This window comes from Silurus meridionalis, chromosome 5, assembly GCF_014805685.1.
Source record: "Silurus meridionalis isolate SWU-2019-XX chromosome 5, ASM1480568v1, whole genome shotgun sequence".
Lineage (NCBI taxonomy): Eukaryota > Metazoa > Chordata > Actinopteri > Siluriformes > Siluridae > Silurus > Silurus meridionalis.
In genome coordinates this window covers 12,599,883-12,623,577 of record NC_060888.1, presented here as the reverse complement: position 1 = coordinate 12,623,577, position 23,695 = coordinate 12,599,883, and the positions used below count along the sequence as shown (strand labels likewise).

The following is a 23,695-nucleotide window of genomic DNA, read 5'->3' as shown; positions in this document are numbered from 1 at the left end:
AGTTGTTGATTCTTCACAGACTGAGGGGGTGGTGACTTGGTGATGTTCCTCAGACCAGTCCAAACTGACACTGGGTTGTTGTCTGAAAATTGTTTTTCCAGCTTTTCAGAGTAGGTTTTTTTTTTGCCAATCTGATATCCTTTCTTAGTTTGTTCCTGGCCTGGTTATACAAGATTTTATCCCCACTTCTGTAAGCATCCTCTTTGGCATGACGAAGCTGTTTGAGTTTCCCAGTAAACCACGATTTATCATTATTCAATGATAAGAATGGGCTTAAGAGTGGGGATGCACATATCTTCACAGAAACTGATGTATAAATTTCAGTTTTCTGTGAGCTCATCCAGATTGGTGGCTGCAGCTTTAAAAACACCACAATCAGTGCAATTGAAGCAGGTTCTAAATCCTGCTCTGCTTTATTAGTCCATCTTTTAACAGTCCTTAGTACTGGTTTAGCTGATTTCAGTTTTTGCCTGTAGGTTGATATGAGATGATCTAGACAGTGATCAGAGAGCCCCAAAGCTGCTCATAAGACAGAGTGATATGCATCCTTATTGGGGTGTAACAGTAACCCAAAATATTACTGTCTCTGGTGGGACATGTAACATTCTGTCTGTATTTTGGCAGTTCATGGGAAATATTTGCTTTGTTAAAGTCTTCAAGAATGATTAAAAGAGAGTCTGGTACCTTTGCTCCTTTTCAGTTATTTGTTCAGCCAGCTGTTGCAGCGCTGCACTCACGAACGCGTCTGGAGGAACGTAGACATTCGCGAGAATGAGAGAGAAAAACTCCCACAGCGAGTGGAAAGGTTTACAGTTTATGAACAGCACCTCTAGATTAGGCCCGCATATCTTTTTCAGTGTTGTTAAATCCGAACACCAACTTTCGTTTATAGAGAAACACAATCCACCACCTCTCGTTTTCTCAGATAACTCCATGAGTTATCTGAGAGTTATTTTAAGGACTTCACGGATTCTATAGACTTTCCCGGTAATACCGTTGCTTTTCTCTGCTCTTCTCTATACAAACTCTCTAAAAAAAAGTATAGTGCTACTTCGGCTTCCGCCTGTGTTTGTTTGGCCTGACAGAGTTGCAAATCATTGCATTTTTTTCCTTTTTAATTTGGGGTTGTATTATTTTATGAAAAAAAAATTCATTTTATGAATAAAAAAGTTCAGATTTAAAGAAACTGTTAAAAAAAAAAAGTAACTGTCCTGATTTCTGTTAACTGTCAGGATATGCCCCACAAAATATACGGTGAGATGTGTTTTGTTTCTCGTTCATGCCCATGCCTGGTCTTATTGTTTGCTAATACTAAATAATATTGCCACCCATAGCCTATTTAATGTTTATTCATTTGCCCATTTAAAATTTGTATACCCTTATATTTCTTACCCAGTACTTTCATTTACTTCACTATTGTGTAGACAGATTACTTCACTGATATGGATTCAGGTAGTACGAACAAAGGTATCTTAATGCCACAGCAATTATTATCTCCAATTCTTAACTCTATGGACTATGCCTGCCTTGGGACCCAGGCATTAGGCCCATTTGGGAGGAGGTTATATCAGGTTATATCTTGCAGAGTGTGGAGTGTATATATATACGTGTGTGTGTGTGTGTGTGTGTGTGTGTGTGTGTGTGTGTGTGTGTGTGTGTGTGTGGCAAAAATTAAAAAAAAAACTTTGCATTTCATTGAATATACAATAAACCATTTCAAAAATTGATGCTGTCATGGTTAAAACATATAACATACAACAGCAAGCATGTCATAGTTCTAAGTCCTTTCATTAACGTAAAACAATGTGTTAGGGGCCATTTTACACAAACAAACACCCAGAAGACACTGGGTAAAAATAGGAAAGGGGATTATTCCCTGAGGTAGCTTGTTTATGATGTCTTGGTGCGTCTTATAACAAATGGATGGAGACAGCGTTCTGTCTGGGATTCATAGGTTCTCCCAAAAGTGCATCATTAATTGTTATTGTGCTGTATTTACAATCTGAAATGCTTAGGCAAAGGCACATTACATGTTTTATTTTTCATTATGCTATTTTTATATTAGTAAGCACTGGTTGAATTAGCTACTTTAGAATACCAGAGTAACCCTGCACACTGTTGACAGTGGTAGTCTTTTCTGTTCTAATAGCAAGACCCATTGCCTGGCATTTTATCTGGTTTCAAACTTTTACATTATTTATACACCAAACAGTGCATTGTGCAGTATGTTGGACTGTAGCCCTAAAAGTATTTAATCCAGTTAAGGTACATTTATATGCAGTATCTCACAAAAGTAAGTACACAGAATCACATTTTTATATATCTTAGTCAATGAGCAGCATGTATAGCAGTATAGATTTACTGTCTAAAAATAACTAAATATACAGCCATTATTGTCAAAATAGCTGGCAACAAAAGTGAGTACAAAAAGTGATAACAGCTGAACATCATTTACCCATGCATAGCCACATCCTATTAATTTATGTTTATGGTTTTTCTGCTTAACAGGACCATAAAAAATAAAAAATAAAAATTATTCAGTAAACATTTGTTTTACTGATGTGCCAAGTCTCAATTCAAGCACCAAAATCTACCATGATGCACACAATTTTTCTTTGATCGTACAAATTAAATCAATATATCAATAAAATTTGTAAAGGGTCTATTTTTATTTGTATACACTTATAATTACAACAAAATGCTTTGCTTTTGTTAAATAGAGAAAACAGACAGGGTATGCTCTCTGCCATCTCTCTTCACAGACAGTGAGTATTAAAAACTTGAAAAGTATTAATTTAAGGTACACACATATAGAACAGATAAAAAATTGTGATTAAGTGTTAGGCGGGAGTGAACGAGGCGGAAGCCGAGTCACAGCAAACAGAGTTTAATGAGACACACTGTCGTAGAGCGAACACACAGAGTCCAACTGAGACAATAACGGACGGGCGGGGCGCGCACATGAGAAGAAGCAGGGTTAAGTTGCGTGAGTTATCAAAAATCTAAAAAAAAAAATCTCATGACAATTATCTCATGACAATCGTGCGATTAATCGTAATTAAATATTTTAATCGATTGACAGCCCTAACACTAATATGACGTGAGGTCCAGGTACCAGCATGTCACTAAAACATGTACTTTACTTGAGTAAAAATGTACCTCAACTTTTTATTTTAAAACATGAGTATCTGTACTTCTACTTAAGTGAAGGATGTGTGTACTTTTGCCACCTCTGAACATGGCACCTACTAGTAAAGAACTCTATAAAATGGAATTTGAGAATTAGAATTGTTGCTTTCCACAAAGATGTCCTAGGCTATAAGAAGTTCGGTAACAGTGGCCATGGTCATACAAGGTTTTTCAATCAAAGAAGTTGAGTCTGCATGCTGTGCATTAGGTGCAGAAGCTGGCTTCAAAAATCAGATGAATAAGTGCTACCAGCTTTGCTTTAGATGTCGCAGAAGCGGAAGTTCTGCTTGTCAGTTCTCAGAACATGCACACGGCAACTAGTCAGTTTCCCAGAAGGAAGCCCTTTCTGAAGCTGGCTCATAAGAAAGCCAACAAACAATTTGCTGAAGACAAACTGGTAAAGAGCATGAATTACTAAAACCATTTCCTGTGCCCTGTGAGACTTAGATAAACTTGTCTAAGATGGTGTCCAGCATGTGTGGCAAAGCCATGGTGAGGAGTACCAAGAAAATTGTTTCTTGCCTACAGTCAAGCATGGTGGTGGTCGCATCATGGTCTGGCTGCATGAGTGCTGCTTGTACTGGGGAGCTGCAGTTCATTAAGTTTTCCAACTTAATTAACGACCCTAAACACACCTCCAAGATGACAACTGCCTTGCTGAGGAAGTTGAAGGTGAGGGAGTGGCCAAGTATGTCTCAAGACTTAAACCCTATTAAGCACCTGTAAGGCATTCTCAAATGGAATGTGAAGAAGCATCATGGTTCTACTTACTTTTGTGAGATACTGTAAATGAAATTATTTATTCTGAAAAAAAAAAAAAAAAAGTAAGTATCAAGGGAATCTGGAGTAACTATCCAAACAGTTGTTCTTTGTATGTTCTTAATATTTTATTTGACCTTGTTTTACGTAAAACAACAGGAGTAAGACTGCCAGAGGAGAATGCCTGAAGCTTAGATGTTAGATGGCACAAATTGCCAAGTTATAAAGAAGGTATAAACAAAACTACTGTCAAATGGCTACAGGATGCCAGCTGGAAGAAAAAAGCAAAAGCAAACTGTATTTGTTCGTTAAGGGTATTTGCATTTGTACATCCCTGGGTAAGTTGTGTAGAGAGACAAAAGCACAGAGAGAGAGAGCAAAAGAGAAAGAATCTACAGTGGAACCCGCTTATCTCGACCTCGGTTATCTCGACAACCCTATTAAGTCGACGTTTTTGAAGTGGAACCGCCAAATTCTCGATTTGTCTTAGCATTTTTTATCGGTTATGTCGATTCTTTTATGTCGCCGAACCCTGATATCTCGAGCACAAGGGGGGAAAAATTTGCCATTTAACGTCGGTTATCTCGGTGCAGCCGCAGAAAAACTCGCGGAAGTGGCGGAAAAATCAAGGCTTACAGCTGCTACAGGTGTTGTATTGTATACTGGTGAATCTCTGCTGTTAGTTAGTGCACATATGCCTTTTGTTGTTAAATGTTATGCGATGAACGGGAGGCGAAAGCCGCGCCGTGGGATGAGCAGCAAAAGCATAGAATGAACACCGGCAGGATCGGGGGGAATCCGCGGTGCGCTTTGGGAAGAAAAGAGCAGCCGTTGAGAGAGTGCCGGTGGGGGGCACGCACCGGGATACACATGAGCGATAACAACGACCGCCGTGAACCAACATATACCAACAATAACAGACAGTGAGAGTGTGGAAGTTTAAATAGGAGCTGGTGATGATGCTAAACGAGCACTATATGTGCGCGATTGAACCCGGGAGCTTCAGAGAAAGCGGCCGAGAAAGCACCTGACACGCTGAAGGGGGCCGAAGGGGGCGTGGCAGGTGGATTCCTGACAGATAAACATGTACTGTATGTATTTTTATAGCATGCCTTCATCAAACAAATCGCGGCAACGCTGTTGTGTAAAAACCTTCAAAACACGCATGCACATTCTCATTTATTAACGCACATCATGTACATAAAGAAATTTCAAGCACGTTAATATATTGCCGCCATTTTGATTTTCGTTTATCTCGATCTTCGGTTATCTCGATGCTTTTTGGCGACCCTCTAGGACATCAACATAACCGGGTTCCACTGTTATTACAACTCTTCAGTCATTGTGTTGTGGTGTCCCATGCCGGTCCAGTTAGCATGGGCAACTGCAGAAAGCTTGTTTTTATTTTAAATTGGATGTGCAAAAATGTAGTTATATATTAGAGGTCTGCTTGTAGTCATGAAGTCATCATAGTCAGTGTTGCTAAATTGCTTGATTTAATAGTCTTTGTCTGACATACAGTAAGTGTCTAAAAATACATTATGTAAATTTGATAATAAGGAAAATGTGTGCCATGCTGCTTCCATTACAATAAAACATATATTTGATTATCCAACTTTTCACAGTTCAGTGAATATGTGAATAGATTGATTTTGATTATCTGATCTCTGGTTTTCATTTAAACACATAACTTGTGAAGCATCTATAGCCATAGCCAATTGATAATGACACAAATATTACATTTTACAAATTCTTACACTGCTGCTTCAGTGTTTTTATATATTTTTGTCTGATGTTACTATGGCATACTGAAGAATAATTACAAGCATTTCACAAGTGTCAAAGGCTTTTATTGACAATTACATTAAATTTATGCAAAAAGTCAATATTTGCACCTCTGCAATTCTCTCCGACAAGCTTTCAATTAATTTCTGGGTCACATATTGACTGATAGCAGCCCATACTTGTATAATCAATACTTGGAGTTTGTCAGATTTTTTGTGGATTTTTGTTTGTCAAGTTCAAGGTTTTTGTTTGTCAATGCCACCATATGTGCAGGCATACTGTGTGTGCATAGGCTGTCAGTGCAATAGAACAGATTTTGTACGAGGTAACAGCAATTTTCTTATAATAAATAGACACGAACTAGTCACGAACTATTGATGTCACGGTATCAAGGTTCCACTATATATATATATATATATATATATATATATATATATATATATATATATATATATATAGTGAAACCTTGATACCGTGACATCAATAGTTCGTGACTTTTCATTTGGAACCAGACTAAGAGTAACTTGCAAAATCTGGCTCAAAACTTTGGAGTAACATTTGAAAAACTATTTTATGATTGTATTTATCATTTAAAGTAGTGAATAAAACATTTATGACAAGTAATTCACAATTTTTGTTGAGTTTGCAGTACATGTACAATTCCACTTGAAAAGTAACCATCATAAGGAGAGAGTCAGAACCTTGCACGAGTGTTAATGTTGCACTGTAATATATACATATATATATATATATATATATATATATATATATATATATATATATATATATATATATATAAAAGCCGGGTGAATATATCTCGAAAACATCTAAATGTGTAATGTGCAAGTATACAGTATCACAAGCACCACTTATGTAAACATTCTGAAGTTCTGAGTATAAAGGCATTTGTAAGGTGCAAGACAGATAGCAGCAGTAGTACAACAGTGTACAAAAAGACTAATGTGTGAAAGTGCAACAGTGTCACATTTAAATAATTTGTACATGTAAGTTTTAAATAGGTGTTTGTAAACATTTTTATTTGTGCAAAATTCTGCAGAGAGTATAAAGTGTCTTAGGTACAATGAGGAATTGTGGGGTGAGATATAGATTACTCAGAGTTCAGGAGTAGGTGGGAGAGGGGAAGGTAATGGAGTTCAGCATCCTGACGGCCTGCCGGATAAAGCTGTTTGAAAGTCTTGTGGAGTGAGCCTGGAGGCTCTGGTACATTTGGAAGGCAGGAAGGTGAAGTGGAGGTTTGATGGGTGTGAGCTATTAGCAGCTCTGCTAGTAAGGCGGGTATGGAAAATATGGGAAGGCAGAGAGACACCGATGATGTTGCTGGAAGCCTTCACTATGCTTACCGAGTCTCCATACCACACAGTGATGAAGCTGGTGAGGGTGCTCTCAATTGTGCCCCAGTAAAAGGAGCACATGATGGAAGGTGGGAATTGTGCTTTCCTTAGTTTGCGGAGGAAGTAAAGGCATGATTCATCTTTCTTGGCCAAAGATGTGGTGTTTGTCATCAGGCGAGGTCCTCAGAGATATGCACTCCCAGAAACTTTCTGCTCACCCTCTCGACTGCAGCACCGTTGATGGTTAGTGTGGGGTGTGGGTAGTTTGTGTCCTCTTCTGAAGTCGATGACAATTTCTTTGGTCTTCCCCACACTGAGGAAGAGATTGCTGTGGTTACACCACTGGACCAGTTGGTTCACCTCGATCCTGTAGTTGGTTTCATTGTTGTGATGTGATGATGTGGCTGGTGCTGTAACTGGGTACACAATCTTGGGTCAACACTGTGAAGAGCAGCAGGCTGAGCACGCACCCTTGTGGTGCCCCTGTGCTTAGCGTGATGTCTTAGATGTTTTCCCGCCGACTCGTACATTTTGTGGTCTCTCCGATAAGAAGTCCAGCACCCAGTTACAGAGAGGGGAGTTGAGTCCCAGGTGTCTCAGTTTGTATTTATTGGCTGCTGGGAAATGATTGTGTTGAATGCTGATCTAAAATCCAAGAACAGCATTTGCAGTCACAGTACAGCACAACAAAGCAGTCACAGAACAGTCTTTGGAGTCCAGGTGTGTAAGGGCTGGATGGAGAGCAGCTAAGATGGCATCCTTCGTGGACCTGTTAGTTCTATATCCAAAACAGCATTCTCTCACCTCTCGCTGCGCAGATCTTATAAGTTGTATGTGGTCCATTTTGTTATCCAGTGATCTTAAAATTGCTAGAATGATGGATGGTATCAGGGGTCTGTGTATTTTAGCTTAGCTTAGCTAGCTGTAAGCCTAGGCCGGATACCTCCGTGTTTGCCTCGCTTCTGTTTCCTCTTGCAGCGCTTGCCATGCCTCCTCTCTGGGTGAGGTGCAGCAGGCGAGGTCCGTGCTTTAGTTGGCCAGTGGAATATGATAAGGTGCCTTAAGTTCCTCAGATACAGATTCTCCACCACAAGTTCTCAATAGGATCAAGGTCTGGTGAGTTTCCTGGCTATAGACCCAAAATTTCCATGTTTCTTTTTTTCCCCTGAGCCACTTAGTTATCAATTTTTCTTCGTGGCAAGGTGCTCCATAATGCTAAAACTGCACTGTTCTCACCAAACTGTCCTTGGATGTTTGGGAGAAGTTGCTCTCTGAGAATGTTTTTGTAGCATTCTTTATTCATGGCTGGTGTCTTAGGCAAAATTGTGAGTGAGCCTACTCCCTTGGCTGAGAACCAACCTCACACATAAATAGTCTAAGGCTGCTTTAGTGTTGGCATGACACAGGACTGATCTTAGGGCTCATCTTTTTCCTCTGGATAAGCTTTTTCCCAGATGCTCCAATCAATCAGAAAGGGGATTCATTAGAGAAAATGCAGCAGTGGCCTCTTTGCTGCCACAACAGGCCATCCTCCAAATGTCTTTACCTCACTATGTGTGCAGATGCAATAACATCTGCCTGCTGCCATTCCTGAGCAAACGCTGCACTGGTGGTTCCCCCGATCCAGCAGCTAAATCAACTTTAGGAGACTATTCTGGTGCTTGCTGGACTTTCTTGTGTGCCCTGAAGCCTTCTTCACAGCACTTGAACCTCTCTTCTTGAAATTCTTAATGATCCGATAAATGGTTAATTTAGGTGCAATCTTACTTGCAACAATATCCTTGCCTGTGAATCCCGCGTTTCACAATTTAATGAACACATAAACAAAACTATGAAGGGACAAACAAGAGACGAGGTGCAGCAAATGGGAACAGCTATGGGATTCATGCACACATATAAACATCTGACATTGCTCCATTATTGTCACTGAGAGAAAACAAGCTGTGTCAGGGAATAATTTTGCATGGGCAAACACTGCTGACATTTAATTAACTCTCCTCATTTAACTAACTTTAAAAGTAATTTTGACTGCTTTTAACCACTAATTTTGAAAAAAAAAAAAACAGTAAACATATGATTTACATTAGAAATGGCTAAAAAGTAAATGCATAAAAGAGATTAGAAAGAAAATCTTACAACTTGCAAAGGTAACAAAATCACTTAATTTTACAGTTTATTAGACTAGCTACAACATATATGCATGTTCTAAAATCTATGCGTTTTAAAGTGCCTACATGTGTGCATGTGTTAATACATTATAAAATGTAAGCTACTAACTATTTGCATATATTTGAAAATGGCCTAGAAGAGTATGAGTTGCAGACTGTGGTAAACAAATAAAATATCTGAAAAGCTTCGCAAGTAAATTATATTCAAATCTTGTTTGTAGTAGTGGCCTGTAGTTCACTGATTTCATTCTATACAGATGTGCCAGTGATTTATTGAGAGGCAATGTGTGAAAGGTAATCTGTCTAAAAGTCTGTCTCAAATTATTAAATTGTAACTGTCCACAGTATGGAAGAATCTAGTGTTAAATAGATTTCAATTGTTAAATCATGGGCCTGGTTTGGAAAAGCTTTTTAATGCCAAATTGTCTATTAGATAATAGCCTCTACTCAGAACCCCCTTCCAAAAAAATCTGGCCACAGCTGATAAATCTTGAATACAGATTCATATGGAATCTAGACTGAATACAGACCAGAGAAAGCAGAGGAGAGCATTTGCTGAGGAGGTCAGAAAGAAAATAATAGACAAGCATGTCAATTGTAAAAGGCTACCTAGCAGATTGATGTTTCTTTGACTACTGAACAAATAATATTAAGAAATATAATGGCACTGTAGCTAACCTCTCTGGAAAGAGATAAGGAAAACCTCCAAATAGATACAAACTGAACTCCAAGGTCTAGGTACATCAGTGTCTGCACCATCAGTCACTTTTTTAACAACAATGGGAACAAACAGATGAGACAAAACTGATGCATTTTTGTTTTTTGGTGGATTATGTTTCAGGGCTACTTTGCTAAATCTGTCATAGGAATTGAATCTGTACCAGGCACAATGAAATCTCAGTTGCATTTCATGGGACCACCACCAGTATAACAACCAAAAGCATAGTACTTAAAGCACCCTAAAATTGCTAAAATGGCCATGATCCAAATCCTATTAAACAATTATAGGTCAAGTTGAACATGCTGTCTGGAGAAGACAACCTTAAAATCTGAAAAAGTAGGAGTAGTTTTCTTATTAACAGAACCTGCCTGTTGACATGTGCAGAGGTTTAATTGAGAGCTACAAAAATTGCTTATTTGCAGTGATTGCCTCTAAAAACTGTGCAACAAAATATGACGTTTTGTTATTTAAAATATTTAATTTAATCAAAAGTCAAAAGAAAAATTGTATATTTATTAAATATGCAATAAATATTGATGAATTCCAGTTACTTTGACCATTTAGCAGATTTACCAGACCAGTATCTAGAAAGAAATGGCTTCCATTTCAGGTTGACAAGTTTTAATCGGTTTTAAGTAGAGTTGTTGCTATCGATTATTTTAGTAATCTAGTATTCTACTGATTATTCCAATAATTAATCAAGTAATCGGATAAGAAGTACCTTTTCTTTATTAAAGAGCAATACTAAATATACAAGAGAAACAAGTAATTTGTTTCCTTTTAAGAAAAAGAAAAAAGAAAACATTTTATTGCTGAAATTGCATACGAGAATATATGTGAAAACTAAACCCATTTAGTGCATTTGATTGCCGTAAATACATTTCTATATACACATAAAAAATAATAATAAATGATAAAAATAAATGCACAATTTTCTTTGTTTTAGTTCAAAATGATCATAAAATTTGGAAATTTGAAAAAGTTGTCTCTTTCTTTAGCCTGAATCTTATAGAGCCGGTTTCCACAACATAAAAAAAATTCTCACAATTCTGACTGTATTTCTCATAAAAATCCTAGATTTCTGGTGCATTCACCTCTGAAGCTGTATATTAACGAAGACTCCTCTGCTTCATCTGTCTTGTGCCGTCTCCTGATTGTTAGTCAGAGTTCTCTCCAGGAATCAGAAGCTTAGTTTGATACTATGTGGTTTTATTAATTGTAGCCCATTTCATTTACAATATGTAAAGATTTCTGACAATATAGAGCGGGTGATTTTACCCTTAACCCACCCCACCACTTCTCCACCTCCCACAGCCATTTTAATTACAATTTTGCTGTTGAGTGGGGAACTTCACAATCTCATGTTCTTTGTTATATGAAGCACTTTGTGAGGTTTGTGTCATCATCTGGAACAGATATGTAATTTCATCCGGTAGTAAGAGTAAAGCTAAACCATTTCTTCACACCTTTCTCTGCTCAGCTTCCTTGTATATCCTGAAAGAAAACCTATTCTCTAATAGAAAGCAAATCATTTATTGGAAATTCTAATAATTTGTGTAGGCAACCCAATACCACTGAGGCGTATTTTCACATTACAAAATGATGAGGAAAAAACAATTAGAATGATCTTCTTTTGTTGCTATTGTGGTTGAGCGAGAAATACCAATTATAGCCAAATGAGAAGAATTGGCATTAATGTGCCAGATGTAGATTAACAAATTAAAGAGAAATACAACCACTATACTCATAACCAGCAGAAATGTTCCTTTTTTTAACTTGGAATAGGTACTACATGTCTCTAGTTTTTCCAGAAGACATTTCCTCAGTTTGTATTTTGTGCACTCTTTACTTAAAAAAAAACTCCATGAGATAATATGAGGAGGAAATCTTGAGCGGAACCAGACTCTAATGGTTCCACATCTGGGTGACGATGATTATCCATTGTTTATAGTTCCATTATTGTGGAGGTTAATAACTGGTTGTTGATTAATTACAGTTCAACTCCACACTTCACTGTTTTCAAGTTTAACCCTGCTCAACATCTTCATGGATCTTTAGACATGTGGAACCATCCTAATCTGCACATATTAAATTTAATTCTTCCATTTATTTCAGTTGATTAAAATGAAATGCACCAAACGGTACCAACTGAACCAAAACTGAAGTATGTAGCCAAATGGTGAATTTTGTGTACCGTTACACCCTTAATATACATACAGGTGCATCTCAATAAATTAGAATATCATTAGAAAGTTGATTTATAACGTATATGAAAACGTATATTGAATTTATTTGCTGAATTTGTGTGAGCAGTACACACAAACAACATGCAATTAAAAAAATGCACTACTTTCATTATTATTGTAATAACAAGTCACAAACACATCCACTGCTGCAAATCCCGGTTTATTTCTTAAAACTTCGATTGTTTATGTGTATGGAAAATGTAGCCAATGAGTGCAGGATTCTAACTATACAGTGAGGAAAATAAGTATTTGAACACCCTGCTATTTTGCAAGTTCTCCCACTTAGAAATCATGGAGGGGTCTGAAATTGTCATCGTAGGTGCATGTCCACTGTGAGAGACATAATCTAAAAAAATCACAATGTATGATTTTTTAACTATTTATTTGTATGATACAGCTGCAAATAAGTATTTGAACACCTGAGAAAGTCAATGTTAATATTTGGTACAATAGCCTTTGTTTGCAATTACAGAGGTCAAACGTTTCCTGTAGTTTTTCACCAGGTTTGCACACACTGCAGGAGGGATTTTGGCCCACTCCTCCACATAGATCTTCTCTAGATCAGTCAGGTTTCTGGCCTGTCGCTAAGAAACACAGAGTTTGAGCTCCCTCCAAAGATTCTCTATTGGGTTTAGGCCTGGAGACTGGCTAGGCCACGCCAGAACCTTGATATGCTTCTTACAGAGCCACTCCTTGGTTATCCTAGCTGTGTGCTTCGGGTCATTGTCATGTTGGAAGACCCAGCCTTGACCCATCTTCAATGCTCTAACTGAGGGAAGGAGGTTGTTCCCCAAAATCTCGCAATACATGGCCCCGGTCATCCTCTCCTTAATACAGTGCAGTCGCCCTGTCCCATGTGCAGAAAAACACCCCCAAAGCATGATGCTACCACCCCCATGCCCCATACCACCCCCATCATTCTTCTTCCTCCAAACACGTTTAGTGGAATTATGACCCAAAAGTTCTATTTTGGTCTCATCTGACCACATGACTTTCTCCCATGACTCCTCTGGATCATCCAAATGGTCATTGGCAAACTTAAGACGTGCCTGGACATGTGCTGGTTTAAGCAGGGGAACCATCCGTGCCATGCATGATTTCAAACCATGACGTCTTTGTGTATTACCAACAGTAACCTTGGAAACGGTGGTCCCAGCTCTTTTTTTAGATCATTGACCAGCTCCTCCCGTGTAGTTCTGGGCTGATTTCTCACCTTCTGTTTTTTGAGAAATGCTTAAAAAGTAAGTGTGTGTGTGTGTGTGTGTATTGTTGGGATTGGAATGGCCGGACAGCAATATGAATGGCCATGACTGTAAAGCAATTGCTTGTCTGGCTACCTGGCCATCAATATGAATGCCAAATCAAAATAAATAGCCAAACATGTATAACAATAGCCTTTAATGTCAGAAAATCTCACAGGACATGGTGCACGGCCAGATTATTTTCAGTGAACTCACGGGTGACTAGGTGAGTGGATGGGAGGACCCAAATGCAGGACGCACACGGGTATGGAGAAAACAGGCTTTAATTAAAAGGGCACAGGCAAAAGCAAAGTCCAATAAACAGTCCAGGGTCAAAATACAGGGAAACAGGGCAATGCAGGCAAAGACTAAACCAGATAAAAAAAAAAACAGTCTAAAAGGGCCAGCAAACAGAACAATGAAGACAGGGCAAAAACGCAAACCAAAAACAAGTCCAAAGTCAAATCCAGAGCAGAGCAGGACAGGGGTCAGGAACAAGATCAGACAGGGTGACAAGAATAATTCCAGGGACTATAGGAAGCTGGTGAGATAATCTGGCTCCGAGCTTAAGTCTTGGGTGTCATTAAATACCGGGAGCCGCAGGAAAAACAGCAAGATGGCCGCCGACCCGGAAGTGCGCACCACGGAACTGGAAGTGTGTGCCGTGTGACGTTATAACGTCATTTTATAAAAAATAATCTTAAACTTTAAATAACTTAAAATATTTTGCTCTCCATAAAAATATCTCCTGTGAAACACAAGACATCTCATACCTTCATCATGCAGCTCTTCAGAAACTCTCCCTTAGTAAATAACCGGCTGATGTGCCTCTGATTTCTCCTCTGCTTTCACACCAGCTTCACTTTGTGATTTTGCTCTGGTGAAAAATGTTTGTTGAAATGTCAGATTCTTCTTTAACTCTTCTACTTTCTGTATCTTCTGTATCTCCTGATGTTTTGTCTCGTAGTTCCGTCTTAGATTCAATTTCTTAATTACAGCCACATTCGCTCCACAAATAAAACGCACGTGTTTACCGGCAGTGTCAGTAAACATGTACTCAGAATCCCATCGGTTTTAAAAGGCTCTGTTTTCAGAATCACCTTTTCTCTTCACCATTGTGAGGGGCTTCACAATAACTGTACAATAGGGTTAAATACATCAACAGAAGCTCGACTTGATTGACGCTGGAATGTTCCCAGGTAGTCTAGCGTTCGGTAATGCAGCTGAAGCGCTGCATTATGGGATCTGTAGTTTTTGTTATCAGCGCTTCATATCGCTGCGACATTAATAACAATAATAATAGATCTACACTGTGTGCACAATTATTAGGCAAGTTGTATTTTTGAGGCTTAATTTTGTTATTGTACAACTACAGTGCTCTTGGTCAATCCAAAATGTTAACAAACCCTCAAACCTGAACATTTAAGTAGTGAAAGTGAAGTTTTGGCTTTCTTAAGAGAATATCTACATGTACACCATTATTAGGCAACTATTAGTGTGCAGAATTATTATGCAACTAAATGAAAAACAACGATTTTCCCATCTCACTTGTTTATTTTCACCTGTTAAAGTGAGAATAAGAAACAAACTCAAAATTTATTAAAGAACATTTTTGAAATTTCAAAAAGAAAACCTCAGTGACCAATATAGCCACCCTTCTTTTCGATAACAGTCACAAGCCTTCCATTCACAGAGTCAGTCAGTTTCTTGATCTGGCCAGAATCAACTTTTTGTGCAGCTGCAACCACAGCTTCCCAGACACTGTTCAGAGAGGTGTACTGTTTACCTTCACTGTACATTTCCTGCTTAAGAAGGGCCCAAAAGTTCTCAATAGGGCTGAAGTCATGTGAAGAAGGGGGCCATGTCATTAGTTTTTTTATCTTTAAGGCCTTTACTGGCCACGCAGTGGAGTACTTTGATGCATGTGATGGAGCGTTGTCTTGCAAAGTCTTCCTGAAAGTTGCAGACTTTTTCCTGTACCACTGCTTGAAGAAAGTGTTTTCTAAAAATTAGCAGTAGGTCTGAGAGTTGATTTTGAATCTATTTTCAATCCTAAAAGGTCCAACCAGCTCATCTTTCATAATACCTGCCCATACTAGTACCCCACCTCCACCTTGCTGGCATCGAAGTGTCAGAGTCGAAGTGGAGCTCTGTGTCCGTTACTGATCCAACCACGGGCCCATCCATCTGGTCCGTCAAGAGTCACTCTTATTTCATCAGTCCACAAAACCTTTAAAAAAATCTGTCTTCAGATATTTTTTGGCCCATTCTTGACGTTTCAACTTATGTGTCTTGTTCAGAGGCGGTCGGGTTTCAGCCTTTCTTACCTTGGCCATGTCTCTGAGAACTGAACACCTCGTACTTCTTGACACTCCAGGTAGGTTGCAGTTGTGGAATATGGCAGCACTGGAGGATAATGGGTTCCTGGTAGCTTCATGTTTGATTCTTCTCAAATCTTTGGCGGCTAGTCTTTTCTTCTCGTTCGTTTCTTGCGACCCTGTTGACTATTTGCTACAAAACTTTTGAGGGTCTGTGATCACACCCCAATATCTTAGATATTTCAAGATTGTTGCATCCCCGTGAAATAATTTTTACAATTTTTGACTTTTCAGAGTCAGTTAAATCTCTGTTTGGGCCCATTTTTCCTGAGGAGAAGAATCTGCCTAATAATTATGCACACCTTGATATAGGGTGTTGATCTCCTTAGGCCACACCCTTCATCATTACACAAATAAACATGAGATGCATTAAATCCAATAAGCATTCAAGTTTATGCAGCTTGGACTTGAAAAATTATGGATAGAATGATGATATGGTAAAAATAATCACTTGCCTAATAATTGTGCACACAGTGTATATAAAATCATCTCGTGGGCCAGATATAATTATATAATTATTATATTAAATAATTATAAGTTTGACACCCCTAATCTATGTGAAGACACTGATAATGTTAATGATTTCTCACAATAATTATCAACAATGATTTAACAAGGTAGGAAACAGCTATTGTTAGCTATTTAGCTATTGCACGCTGGTGAACCCTGTGCTAAAACATTAGGGCTTAGCTTTTTACAGTGCTTAAACGTCAAACATGAAAGAGATTCATTAAGAGTTAGTGGCACATAGGTGGTACATTCAAACACAAAATAAATACTACATACACTTTGAACACTAAGGAATGTATCACGAAGATATCGAACCACAAACGGACCCACAAACAAACCGTCTGAGTATGGTTCGTTTTTGAGATTTTTTTAGAGTGGTCTGGGATCACATAGTTTGTTCACATATACAGGATGAACCGCTCCGAGAGCGTTTAAAAAGGTTAAAAAAAACTAGGTGTGAAAACACACTAAGTATTCAGAGAATGTTTTTGTAATTTTGGCTCTGTACACGAGCAAATTTGAAATGAAGCTTTTCAAGGTGTTTCATAAAAATAGTCCATTCACTTTTGGAATGATTGTCATTTGTCACGTAGGTAATTTTTAGCTGTGAGTCCCAAAAGTGGGGGTGCATCATAACAGGTTAAGAACATTTTTTTTTTTTTTTTGCACTAAAAAGCTTTAGCAGAACCTGTGGTGCAAAGCTTTTTGAGGTCAAAAGGGGTGGTTTGATGTTCATAACAGGGCACATCACATCAAATAACATAAGTAAGCATGTCTTTTATTCCCAGGAAATATGGTATTGTCAGGCAAGCTGAAATATGATAATTCCAGCAAGCTGTAGACTTGCTATAGAGCTTTAGATTGAAAGATGCTAGTGCAGCTGACTTTAACATTAATAATTACACAGAATTATAGCATTCATCAGTTAGATCGATGTTCAGTCTATCCAGAAGCCCTGGGTTAATGGTAAAGCCTGTACCAAGCTAAAAGCATGAACTACCATGTCTGCATACCAAGGTAATCAAAAGACTAAAGGTAAAAAGCACATCTACCATCTCAAGCATGGTCAGACTTCAAACACGTGTATTCAAATGTGTACTACAAAGGAAATTGTAGCAAAGCATATTTACCACACTAGCAGATGAACTAATTTATTAAGTACTTGAGGTGAGAATACCTAGCTGTGGATCAGATCATCTTTACATTAATCATGGTTTTATCCAACACTTAATTCCTGTGAAACCATGCAGGACAATGGGACCTGTAGGCATCCATGTCCATGTCTTTAGAGCACCATCCATTCCACAGATGTCACTTTTTTTTTCCCCATAGAACTGTCAGCTATCCCTTATGCTTCAACTGGACCATCGTTACAGTTAATAAAAACCTAAAAAAAACTCCATCATTTTAATAGGCTGTATAACATATTCTAAACTATAAAAAGATAATGCATGTTTGTCATTTATCATTGTTAAATAATTTCTAGATAACACACCAAAATTTAGCTTCTGTCATTAATCTAATTTTTACTTAACTCTGTCCTTGCTTTTTATAAATTCTAAATTCTATATTTTATATATATATATATTATTAAATAAATCAAAACTAAATATGGGGAAGTAAGGCAGACAACAAAAAAACTGTGGGACAAGGGAGAGGTGTTTGTAAGTGGATGTGGGTTAAGGTTCACTTTTTTGCTGAGAATGCATGTGCCCAGAAAGTGAAAAAGAACCTGCTTTTGACAGCTAAAGTAGTTCACAAAGATTTTTGTGTAATATTGCATTATAACTGAAAGACAATTTGCAATATTTTTATTTTATTTTAATTGTTGTATTATTAAATGCACTCCTTCTCTCTACAGACAGAAAATTATTCCATTGACTCCAGCTATGTAAACAGCAGAGCACACCTCATCAAAAGGTTTGATTTTATTATTTTTCTGTTTTATAATCTATCTCATAGTAATCTGTATCATAGTAATAACTGGTAAAACTTACATAAAATCATGTAAGATTTTAAACAATATGAAGATTTATTTATTTATTTATTTATTTATTTATTCAGATTTTATTACAAATAATATATTCTACAAGCATGTATATTCTATTAGCAGCATGTATATTTTTGTATATAGTATCAACCGAGTGTCCATATATTTTAATATAGTCAGTATGGGAATGGACTGTATTAAAATGAAAGGTCAATTTATTTGTGGAGAAGAAAAGAACAATTTTTTTTTTGTGGGGGTATGGTGTTGGGTGCAGGTGCTATTAGGCTGAGAACAGCAGTGTCTGCAGTATCCTCCTCCACTTCCTTAGAGCAGTACTTAGAGCATGTGTTGTGCACAAGTGCGTTTGAGGAAATTAAGCTTGCTTACTGCAGATGTCAATTGCGATCTTTTTTATACATTCTTACATAGACACTTCTTACAAGTTCCTCGTCAACTTTTCAGATTTATTTTGTTAATTAAAGATGCTGTTGAGTTTAAATGCTGAAAATATTGTACATAAGAGTACACCTGAACACAATGTTATAGCAAATTGAAAAAAAACAAATTTTCTCACTTTCCTTTCAGTACATCAACGTTTAAGGACATGGAGGGTAACAGCCTGAAGGATAGTGGTCATGAAGAAAGTGACCAGACGGACAGTGAGCATGATGTACAGAGGGGCCACTATGCTGACACAGCTGTGAATGATGTACTCAGTATGACTGTGCATCCCAACAATTGCCAGCTATCAGATCCAGGTAATAATTATAATAAATATAAATATGAGTGAGAGAATACAGGCAAGAAAAAAATAGCACATAAGTGGTCAGGGCACAGAGGGGGTTCAATATGAACACCGTTTTACACTTTTCCATCACTGATACAATATGATGGCCTCAAAGGTACAGATTAAATCATACTGGCCTGCTTTTTGAAGTCTCATTAAAATAGAAAGAGCTTGCTCTGTACTCATTGCAGTTTCATAGTAATTTGATACATTATTAGTAGCATTATTGATTGTAAAAACTGGCTCTTTGGCCTGAATGACATGTTTTTGACTCCCATTTACATAGATATCTGGTTGACCAGCAGGTATTTGTAGGGGGCATGTTTGGTCTCAGCACTGTACTAGAGCAATTAGGAGAGGCACGTCAATGGTTAAAAGTTGGATTTAGTAACAAATTTGGTTTTTTAGCTGTTTAATTACTTGATTGCTTTGTGTTGTGATTTTAAATATGCAGTTGAATTCTGTAACAAGAATTACCAGAACGTATGCTTTTAAGGTTAAGGGATTACTTGAGATTTTGTTATAAAAATTAAAGTGGAAACTTTGTGGAAAAGGTCCTTAGACTATAAAATTAGTTTTTTGCCTAATGAAATACTTGGTTACTTAAAGAGGAATAAAGAGACAGGGTAGCTCCAAAACCAGTCAGCTACAGAAAAATTTACAAACGTATATTCTAGTAGCCAATCCGGTCATGTGTTTAGGTAGAGCTACCAAAGAGGACCAGTTAGATGTTGTTTGTGCTGGCTAATATGCCGTATTCTGCATTGTTATTAACCTTTTTTTTTTTCATATTAATATGAATTAATATTAATGTGTACTGGGCAGCCAGTCTGTATGTAAAATTGAGGGATGGTTCAGCAGAATTATTTGAATAAATTCAAGTGTGACTCCATTTCTGTGAATACAGTGAAGACGCAAGGGAATTGTCAGGCTGTTGGTTGCCATGGTTAGAGGTATTTCTCGAGTTCCTCATTCAATAATGAACTTTATAATTAATTGGCTCACCAGCTATTGGCCACATGTTTAAATTATTTCTTAATTTACTCTTATGGAGCGATTGTTTTGTTAGTGTGCCTATTGGCCTTTTTAAACTGCACACATAACTGCAGACATAAAAATATCATCACAAATGCTCACAAATGCTCAAAAAAATGTGAATTGAACATTGAAATGAATCTAATAGCATTTGTCTACAGTAAAGTGTTTACTGCTTAATAATTACTGCTTAATTATTATGTCACTCATTTTCAGTAACCAATCATAATGCTGCATGAAGTGTTCATGAGTTCACTGTGTGCTGTGTTCTACTGCATGTGTACTGCATGCAGAGCGTAATGTAGCATGACAGATTGTGTTCTTTGATAGAAGTTAAAATGAATGAAGAAACTGAGTGGAGAATATATTCAAACACCGGCAAACTCACAATCCACGCAATAATTCATTTTAAATGTGGATCATCACTAGCATGGTGGTTTGGTTTTCAAAGGTCAGATATAAGCCAAAAGATAACGATCTGCAAACTGTGCTGAAAAGCGATTGGTGGTCAAACAGCTTTTGATTGCAATCTCTTTCACCATCTTCAACTCACTTCCACTCACTCCTTCAATGAATATGAGGATTAAGAAAAGCTTTGGGAGTCAGCTGAACATAACATGCTTGCAGGAGACAGAGTAATATATAAAAAGAAAGTGAACAAATGTTGGCCAAATCATTAAGCAAGAAAGTTCTGTACAACAGAAAAAAAGCAACAGATATACAGATAAAAAGCACGATATAGCAAATGTTGTCCCTAATTTCATTGCCAGAAACATACAGTAGTAGCAGTTAACATTAATTGTATAAATCATGTTGCCAAACTCTTGTGCATGAGGTGCACAAGGTTATGTGTTTTGCTTGTTGTTTGTACTGCAACTTGAATGTTGCAGTTTTAAATAATAAATACACTCTCCTTCAATATACTGATTAAATTATTTTGTATCCTATTGTCATTTTAAAGGGGGGCTGGTACAATATAAGAAATTTAGAAACATATTTTTGGATTATGCGAAATATCATCTGATTATCATTATCAGCAAAATTGAAAATAATATTGTTAAATATATACACACACACACACACACACACACGTCATAGCTCGGAAAGGACATGGATATAGCTGCGGGTTGAAGAGGCGCTTGACAGCTATCTCTCTCCCGGGATCACCTCCTCCCTCAAGACCCCGACATTACCCATAAAACCCCTGTGTAATAAGTCGGCGCATGTTGGTAAGGCTTATGCCTTGGCAGGTCAAGCTGCTGCATCTCTGCACACGATGACAGTCCTGCAGACGTATCAGGCTGACCTGCTGCATGAGCTGAATGTGGGAGGTGAATTAGGCGGCCAGTTCACAAGCTCTGCTGGATGGCGGACCTAGCTCTCAGAGCCACTAAAGAGACCACTAGGGCCATTGGCTGGTCCATAGCCGACCTCGTTTTGACAGAGAGGCACCTCTGGCTCACTCTTTCAGAAATGTCCGACAGTTATAGGGCCATGCTACTGGACGCCTCACTCACTTCTTTATCGTCGCATGACTCACTCCTCCATCAGGTATCCTGCGTGGCGCTCTGCACCGATGCCTCGTGAAGTGAGAGATCTGAGGATTGGCATCTTCAATAAGAGAGCTACGGCAAAAAAGTCCTGCCATAGGACGTTCTGGGAATGTGAATTCAGGGCACAGCCAGCTCTAGCGAGCATCCTCCTCTGTCTCCACCCGGTCTCGTAGTGGTCCAGGAGAACTCGTCACCTTCTTCGAGGCTCCTAGAGTCACTTCAGGGCACTGCCCCGGATCCAGGCACACAGAGGTCAGTCTCAAGAGACCGATACCCCTAAGAGACTTCCTAGCAGCCTGGAAAGCTCTGCCAGACGTTTCTCACTGGGTCCTGCCCACTGTAGAGCGAGGCTATTTGATTAATTTCTAGTCTTGTCCGCATCCTCAACTACAGTGCCCTCCACAATTATTGGCACCCCTGTTTAAGATGTGGTCGTGGACTTCAAAAAATTCTCCTTTTTTTTAAAACAACATAGAACCCAAATGCAAAAAGAGAAAATCCAACCTTTATTTAAGTACATTACTTTGGTGGTAAAAAAATCACACATTTAGAAAAAAAAAAAAACTTGAAATCATGTGTGCCACAATTATTGGCACCCCTGATGTTAATACTTTGTACAACCTCCTTTTGCCAACAAGACAGCACTTAATCTCCTCCTATAACATTTCACAAGATTGGAGAACACAGAGAGAGGGATTTTTGACCATTCTTCTTTGCACAATCTTTCTAGATCATCCAGTGTCCTGGGTCCTCTCTTATGCACTCTTCTCTTTAGCTCGCCCCACAGGTTTTCGATTGGGTTGAGGTCTGGGGACTGAGATGGCCATGGGAGGACCTTGAGTTTGTGACTGCTGAACCACTTTTGTGTAGATTTTGCCACATGTTTTGGATCATTATCCTGCTGAAAGACCCAATGACGACCCATCTTCAGCTTTCTGGCAGAGGCCATCAGGTTTTTATTTAAAATATCCTGGTACTTCAAAGCGTTCATAATGCCATGCACCCTAACAAGGTTCCCAGGGCCTTTGAAGAGAAACAGGCCCACAGCATCACAGATCCTCCACCATACTTCACGGTGGGCATGAGGTGCTTTTCGGCATACTCATCTTTTGTTTTACGCCAGACCCACTTAGAGTGTTTGTTGCCAAAAAGCTCAATCTTAGTCTCATCTGACCAAAGCACACGATCCCAGTTGAAGTCCCAGTACCGCTTAGCAAACTCCAGGCGTTTACGTTTGTGAGTGTTAGTGAGAAAAGGCTTTTTCCTTGCATGCCTCCCAAACAGCTTGTTGGCATGTAGAGAGCGTCTGATGGTTGTTTTGGAGACTCTGTGACCCCAAGATGCCACTCTTTGATGCAATTCTGTGACGGTGAGCTTGGGAAATTTTTTTACTTCTCTTACCATCCTCCTCACTGTGCGTTGTGGCAAGATAAACTTGGGACCTCTTCCAGCCTTGTTTGTCACTGTTCCAGTTGTTTTAAACTTCTTAATGATTCCTCTGACTGTAGATACCGGCAAGTTAAGGCGAGTGGCTATTTTCTTGTAGCCATTGCCTGACTTATGAAGGTCGACACACATCTGCCTTACTTGAATGGTGTGTTCTCTTGTCTTTGCCATGTTGACAAATGGGTAAGAGAATTAGGCCTCTGTGTCACGTCATATTTATACCCCAGGGAAACAGGAAATCATGAATTACTAATTAAAAGTCCCTAGATACCCTGACCAACCTTAGCAACTACAGAAAAATATATATAAAAAAAAAACAATTAAATTTTTCAGAGGAATTGTTAGGGGTGCCAATAATTGTGGGACACCTGATTTCAAGTTTTTTTTTTTCTAAATGTATGATTTTTTTTTACCACCAAAGTTATGTACTTAAATGAAAGGTTGGATTTTTCTCTTTTTTTGCATTTGGGTTCTATGTTGTTTTTAAAAAAAAGGAGAATTTTTAGAAGTCCACGACCACATCTTAAACAGGGGT

At 38.2% G+C, this 23,695-nt stretch overlaps 1 protein-coding gene across 3 annotated transcripts in view; it reads left to right on the top strand.

Moving 5' to 3' along the window:
* The window catches only part of pcdh19 (protocadherin 19), a 156,144-nt gene that overhangs the window by 33,465 nt on the left and 98,984 nt on the right, over positions 1-23,695 (top strand). For all 3 annotated transcript variants that reach the window (XM_046849298.1, XM_046849297.1, XM_046849296.1), the window contains exons 3-4: positions 18,211-18,269; positions 18,925-19,097. In XM_046849298.1, the coding sequence (XP_046705254.1) occupies positions 18,211-18,269; positions 18,925-19,097 (232 nt within the window). The remainder of the gene's footprint in view (positions 1-18,210; positions 18,270-18,924; positions 19,098-23,695) is intronic.